Source organism: Cryptotermes secundus, unplaced genomic scaffold (genome assembly GCF_002891405.2).
Source record: "Cryptotermes secundus unplaced genomic scaffold, Csec_1.0 scaffold1366, whole genome shotgun sequence".
Taxonomy (NCBI): domain Eukaryota; kingdom Metazoa; phylum Arthropoda; class Insecta; order Blattodea; family Kalotermitidae; genus Cryptotermes; species Cryptotermes secundus.
The window spans coordinates 59659-67414 of NW_019737415.1; the positions used below are offsets into that span (position 1 = coordinate 59659).

At 38.8% G+C, this 7756-nt stretch overlaps 1 protein-coding gene across 3 annotated transcripts in view; it reads right to left on the reverse strand.

Annotated features, from left to right (window-relative positions):
- Positions 1-7756, reverse strand: part of LOC111870425 (DNA repair protein complementing XP-G cells homolog) — a 57188-nt gene that overhangs the window by 2442 nt on the left and 46990 nt on the right. For all 3 annotated transcript variants that reach the window (XM_023862714.2, XM_023862716.2, XM_023862717.2), the window contains one exon: positions 1348-1535. In XM_023862714.2, coding sequence (XP_023718482.1) covers positions 1348-1535 — 188 coding nt within the window. The remainder of the gene's footprint in view (positions 1-1347; positions 1536-7756) is intronic.

Sequence of the window (7756 nt, forward strand, 5' to 3'; positions counted from 1 at the left end):
GGTGTGTATTGTCAGTGAAAAGCGCTGTAATATGTCTTTGATATTACACATTTGGGCAATTCCACGTTAATGTTACGTTAGTCTGTACTTAACTACGTATTTCACTAAAAAATGCAACATTTTAACTCGGTTTTTGGTAGATTTTTACGTGACTAACATAAGGCTACTGTGGAAGTGCCCATTTCGGTTACGACATTTGTTTATAACGACACTATTTTTAGGTCCCTTTGATGACGTTATAACCAAGTTCTACTGTAATTATTTCGATTTTTTTTTTCTGCAAATCGAATTTGCATTCCAGGTTGGTTCATTCTGCATAGAAGAAAAGATGAAAATGATTCACGCTCCTTAACAATGTATATATAATTTTCTTTGAACAAACGTTATACATAAAATTTTTTGAGTATTTTTTTTGGTATGGAACGCATTATCGTATTTTACATTAATTTATATGGGAAAAATTGTTTCGCTTAACGAGTGTTTCACATTATGAGTAAGATTCTGGAACGAATTATGCTCATTAAGCGAGGTTCCACTGTATTTTGTATTTAATGACAAAATAATCAAAGTTAATTTTCGTTTGTAAAAATTGCTCTTTTGTGTATATGTAGAAAATTTTATTGTCTTTCAGGTTATTTTTAGTTCATATATCTATGTTGCATAGAACGGAAAATATGTAGTTTTTCCTGAAACTTTCCAACATTAAAGACTTAGGGCGATTTATCAAGTGGGATTTGTGGTGGACAAAGTGGTGCTGGGGCAGGTTTTCTCCAAGTATTTCGGTTTCCCCTGCCAAACTTCATTCCACCAACTGCTCCACAATCACCCTCACCTATCACCTGGGGCTGGTACAATAGGCCAGAAGTGGCTGCAGTACAAGGGACTTAGTTCCACCCCATTAGCATTAAAAAAAATTAGGGCGAATTAAATTTCGGTCGCAGAGGGCTGCCGGCAATTTAAAAGTCCATATGTTAAAGGTTAATTCCAATATTTCTGCTCTCACATGTCACATATATGGAAATATTTTCTCTTGATAATCATCACAATGTGCACAACTAGCCACATCATATCCTCTGAGACATTTTAACTCACAATTTTTAAAAGAACTGGGGGCAATAAAGCACCACATAAGTTATTCACAAATTATCAAGATAACCAACAGAATGTTTGAACATGGAACACTACTATAAAAATTGTAACTGCTCTAAAGCTTGACTAACTCTTATCATGCTAACATGAATCCATAAAAATTGTGGTTAAGTAGTGGGAGAAACTATGCAGTTAGAATGTCTCTAAAGCAAATAATAGAAGGAAATTTCTTTATAATAAAGACTGTGGGTATCACACCTTTCTTTCCTCTAGCTTTTTCATAACAGGCAGCAAAATCTCATCTGTCTTTGTTTTGGTCCAGCCAAACTTCTGCCGAGTGAAGTCTCTCAGAGATGTTAAATCTGGTAATCCCCATGTGAATGTCTCTTCTGATTCATCTACTTTTGGGTGCAGGTATGCATCTGCCACCATCACACTAGGAAATCCTGAAAGCAAGCAGAAATAAGAACTTTAAAAAGCATTCTGATAATTCTCCCAGACCTCACCTACAAGCTCAATATACGAATGTCTATAAAAAGTTCATCAAAGAATGCTGTTAAAAACAGACAGCGAACGGAGCATATATCCTGTGTGTACAGAACAGGTATGTGAAAACCAAAAGTATGATCAAACATGCAAATCAGATGTGAACAAAATGTTTCATGGGCTGAAAATAATCTGCAAAACATTCAACCTGGCCCACAGTAATATTAAATTATCAGTACTAATGCAGCCCTTTATCATGTTTTGTTTCTCATGCATAGCACAGGTAAGTATAATAATTCCCAAAAAAAAGGGAAATTGTGGGTTTGATGGAAACTGAAGATTGATTCGCATCTCATTCTGCACTCCCATTAACGGAATTCTTTGCCAAGCACAAGTTTCCATTGATTCTTCATACCGTTCAAGTATTTATCAGATTAGCATAGTAAAGCTTTAAACATCAAGCAGAAAGGGACATTAACAGAAAAGATACACCCAACTCTCGATTATCCTGGGGTGGATAAACCGGATTGCGGCTTACTGGGGCTACCGGGGCTTTTTTGAGGCTTATATGTTGTTAATATTCATTCACTTTTGTCTCACATGGTGAGTTGTAACACTATTTTCGCACTAGTGTGAACCAAGCTCTGCATTCTTTGTCCTGTTATGCTAACACAATGTTCTAGGGTAGGGGTGAAAGAATGCAAGGATTTGTGGAAAGTTTCAAGGACAGATACACCACCCCAGTTAGTCTCTTTGTATCAATCTTCAAGTGCGTTAGCAAAATGTTGGGGTAAATGGAACTGATGCCGGAAGCAGCGTCATCAGTAGCGACTTGAAGCACAGAGCAAATGATGCTCGAGATGGTTCAAGTTCGTATAGCAGCAGGCGTGACCAGAGTGGTTTGAACGGCTGCTGTACTGCGATGTGGAAAGCAAATGGAAAAACTACCACATTATCACTTTTCCTGGATAGTCTCTTTCCAAAAACAGAGATACCATATATGCGAGATGTTTCCTCTGGAGGCAAAACAATCCGGAGGTAAACTACTCCCCCAATCGGATCTCCGGGGGGGAGTGTTTCTAGAGGAAATGTCATGCAGGCGTTACAACAAGAAAAAGTGCGAAGATCAGAAGAAACAGCATGGATACAAGATTGGAACATGGAATGTCAGGACCTTGAATCAAGCAGGAAAATTGGAGAATTTGAAAATGGAAATGCAGAAGAATGAAGTGTCTGTGCTAGGTGTCAGCGAAGTGCGGTGGAAAGGACAAGGTGAAATAAGAAGCGGTGATTATACAGTGTATTATTCCGGAGGTGAACGGGCTGAAAGAGGTGTGGCAATAGTGGTGCATAAAAGTGTAGTGAGGAGTGTTGTTAAGAAGATTGCTTGTAATGACAGAATTATTGCTCTGAAGTTAAAGGCGGAACCGGTAGATATACTGATTATACAAGTGTACATGCCAACATCAGAGTATGAAGATGATGAAGTGGAAAAAGTGTATGACACAATTGAAGAAATTCTTCAGGAAGATGGAAGAGGAGACACAAACAGCATCATATTGGGAGACTGGAACAGCATTGTTGGAGATGAACCATATCAGAATATTGTTGGATCACATGGACTAGGAAGACGGAATCACAGAGGTCAAATGCTTATTGACTTTTGTGAACGAAATGGATTGATTGTTACCAACACTTGGTTCAAGAAGCCAAAGAGAAGAATTTACACATGGAAGGCACCTGGGGATTGGAAGAGGCATCAGCTGGACTACATCCTTGTGAAACATCGATTCAGAAACAGTGTGAAGGATGTGAAGACGCTTCCTGGGGCAGACATTGACTCTGACCACAACTTGCTGGTTGCCAAGTTCCGAACCAGGTTGAAGAAAATTATAGGATTTCGAAAGCGCAGACCCAGATGGGATTTGGAGAAGTTATATGCTCAAAGACAAAGCGTGCAAGAGACTCTAGAAGAGAAACTCGGTGCAATTGAAGGTGAAAGCGGAAATGCTGAAGCGCAGTGGAACGATATAAAAGAATGCATGTTAGATACTATCAGTGATTTGGTAGGTAAAGTTGAGAAGATAGCAAGAAAACCATGGGTTACACAGGAGATGATGAGTAAAATGGAGGAGCGAAGGAAATGGAAGAATGTCAACAATGAAGAAGGCAGGAGGAAATACAGGAGACTGAGGAATGAATTGAAAAGAGCCACGGACAGGGCCAAAAAGGAATATCTTGAGAAGATATGTAATGAGATTATGGAATTTCAAAGAACAGGCCGTTATGATTTGATGTACATGAAGACAAAAGAACTAGGATGGAAAGAGAATCATGGGATTCAAAATGTTGGCATCGAAGACTCCCAGGGGAATAGAATAGTAGATCAGAGGCAAGTGCTGAAAATTTGGGAAAATTATATTTCAGAACTATATGATCGACCTAATCGGCCAGAAACCTTAGAAGTTGAACCGGAAGAAGAAGTAGATACAGACGAGAAAGGACCATATATTTTACAAAGTGAGGTGGAAAAAGCTATCAAGGAAATGAGGAAGGGAAAGGCTACAGGAGATGATGATGTACCTGGAGATGTGCTCAAGTTACTGGGAGAAGGTGGTTTGAAAACACTGACAAAACTAATGAACACCATATATGAAAGTGGAGAGTGGCCCAAGGACTTTACAGAAGTTACAATGATTGCCTTAAAGAAAAAGACAAAAGCTACAAAATGCAGCGACCATCGCACAATAAGTCTTATTGCACATACAGCAAAGATAATAGCAAAGATACTTAAAAGAAGAATTGAAAGGAAAATAGAGGATGTACTTGGAGAAGATCAGTTTGGATTTAGAAGAGGAAAAGGAACCAGGGATGCAATTGGGATGATGAGAATTATAGCGGAACGAACTTTGGAGATAGATGAAGAACTGTGTGTTTGCTTCATAGACTGGCAGAAGGCATTTGACCGGGTAAACTGGACCAAATTAATGCAGATCCTGAAAGAAACAGGTATCGATTGGCATGAAAGAAGATTGATTAGCAAATTGTACATGGATCAGAAAGTTAGAGTACGACTGGACAGGGGGGAGACAGGAAGTGTGCAGATTGGAAGAGGAGTTCGACAAGGATGCTGTTTATCACCAATTCTGTTCAACTTGTACAGCGAATGCCTTACCAAGGAAGCTCTGGATGGGCTCGGTGACTTCAAAGTAGGAGGGCAAATTATTCAAACTGTGAAATATGCAGATGACCTTGTGTTAATGGCTAAGGAAGAAACTGTGCTACAGGGCATGATTGATAGACTAATTGAAATTGGAAGGTGCTATGGCATGGAAATGAATGTGGAGAAAACAAAAGTAATGAAAATTTCGAGACAACCAACCCCAGTCACAATAAAGATAGACCAAAAACAAGTGGAGAATGTGAAATGTTTTAAATATTTGGGTAGCTTGTTAACAGATGATGGAAGGTGTACTTGTGAAATTAAATCCAGGATTGCCATGGCAAAAGCTGCATTTAGCAAGAAGAAGAATCTTTTTACCAGCAAATTGGACTTAAATTTGAGGAAGAAACTAGTGAAATGCTACATTTGGAGCATAGCTCTGTATGGGGCTGAAACATGGACACTTAGGGCAGTAGATCAGAAACATCTGGAAAGTTTCGAAATGTGGTGTTGGAGAAGAATGGAGAAGATCAGTTGGACCGATTATGTGAGAAATGAAGAAGTGTTAATTAGAGTCAGTGAGCAGAGGAATATCCTACATGAAATAAGAAAACGGAAGGCTAATTGGATTGGTCATGTTTTACGCAGAAACTGCCTTCTAAAAGAAGCTATCGAAGGAAAGATAGATGGGCGGATAGAAGTGACAAGAAGACGAGGAAGAAGACGTAAGAAGATGCTGGATGACCTTGGGGACAGAAGAGGATACTGTCATTTGAAGGAGAAAGCTCTAGATCGCATTAAGTGGAGGAATTGTTTTGAAAGAGACTGTGGACCTGTCGTCTTGACAGATTACTGATGATGATGATGATGATGAAATGGAAGCGTGTTGTGTTAAGTATTCAACAGAAACTTGAAATTATCAATCAGTTGGGAAAAAGAGGTGTAGTTAAACAATTAGCAATGCAATACGATACTGGAGAACAAACTGTTCATGATTTGAAAAAAACAAAAGAATCAATTAATTTCCTTTGCTTCGTCTTCTGATTCAAGTGGAATGAAGAGGAGAAAAACCACAAAAAATCAACATATGATGATCTCGACAAACCAATGCTGATCTGGTTTAACCAACTAAGGGCACAGAGAACAACAGTAACAGGAGCAGTTTGTGCTAAACAAGCGAAATTTTTTTCTGAAGCACTTGAACTCTTCTTCCGGTTGGCTAACATGTTTCAAGCAGCGTCATGGAATACAGGAAATTAGTATTCAAGGTGAGAAATTGTCAGGGGACTTGTCATAATCAGTTCAATTTGCACCAATTTTGATAGTTTTGTGAAAAGTGAAAATCTGCTGCCAGAACAAATTTATAATGCCGATGAAACGGGTCTTTATTGGAAATGCTTGCCAACCAGAACTTTGGCATTTCAAAATGAAAGACAGGCTCCAGGTCACAAATCCAGTACGGAGAGATTGACAGCCTTGTGCTGTTCTAATGCATCAAGAACACACAAACTAACACCAGGAGTTATCGGCAAAGCGAAAAGCACGCTTTTTTAAAGGAACAGTAGCTTCAAGTCTGCCTATCTATTATTTTAATCAGAAAGGAGCTTGGATGAATAGAGCGATATTTAAAGAATGGTTTGATTTTAAATTTGTGCCTCAAGTTCGTGACCATCTAAAATCCCAAAGCCTATCTGAGAAACACAGAGATAGTGGGTTTTCGGGCTTTATCCATCATCCAGGTTTTTAAGATAACTAAGAAAGACACAACATTTCGGAAACGGGATCTGTTTCCATCCTCAGGCGAGGGAAAACACCTATGCTGTTGGGTCCCTTAGAAAGAGCTAGCTCTTTCTAAGGGACCCAACAGAATAGATGTTTTCCCTCACCTGAGGATGGATACAGATCCAGTTTCCGAAATGTCGTGCCTTTCTTAGTTATCTTAAAAACCTGGACGATGGATAAAGTCCAAAAACCCACTATCTCTGTGTGTTATACACCATCATCAGAATTCTATAGTAACTACTACCTGAGAAAGCTGTGCTCCTCGTTGACAATGCGCCCTCACATCCTAACGAAAGTCTCCTGAGGTCAGATGATGGAAATATTTTTGTGAAATATTTTCCTCCTAATGTTATCGCACTTATCCAACCAATGGATCAAGGAGTTATCTCAAGTATGAAGAGAATCTACAGTCAAAATTTGCTACAAAAGTACATCGATGAAGGCAATGATCTGACGTGTTTCTGGAAGTCTTTTTCAATGTTAGATGCCATACATGAGATTTCAACAGCGTGGGATACAGTAAAGCCATCTGTATTGAAAAATTCATGGAAGAAACCGATGCCTTTCATCACTAATGAAGATGATGAAATCCACAGAATTGACAAAATTGGCTAACCAAGTTCATGGTGGTGAAACAGTCAACGAGGAAAATATAAGAGATTGGTTTGACTGTGACTCATGTGAGCCGGGCTTCGAAATGTTAAGCAGTGACGAAATCGTAACTTCAATGGGGGTGCAGCCAGAAGAGCGGGAAGAAAGTGAGAATGAGGAAGAGGTGGACAGTGTTGCCAGTAAGAAAGTATCACATGGTGCTGCGCTTAATCATTTGGAATCCTTACTAGACTATCTTGAGAGTGAAGAGGACAGTTTATTAAGTGACAAGCTAATATTACGTAGGCCTCGTACGGATATTCGTAAAAAGGAAAATGCCGCAAACGACAATATTAAATTTTTTTAAGTGTTGGGTGTGAATATTCGTAAAAAGTGTTGGATGTTGTTGAACACTGTGATTAAAATTACTAATTCATACTTCAGTGTAATGTAAAAAAAGTATTAAATAGGCCATGAGATGACATAGAAATGAGGATGAATAAATTTAAATACAGGTAGGTCTATAGTATTATGAAGGTATTAAAAGGTAAAAGGTAAAGTTGTTCCTCTGCTCAACGAATTAAGCCCTACGCCATTAAGGCGTGTGGGGGAGTGGATGTATAGATCCAAATTTTCTTGACCTCG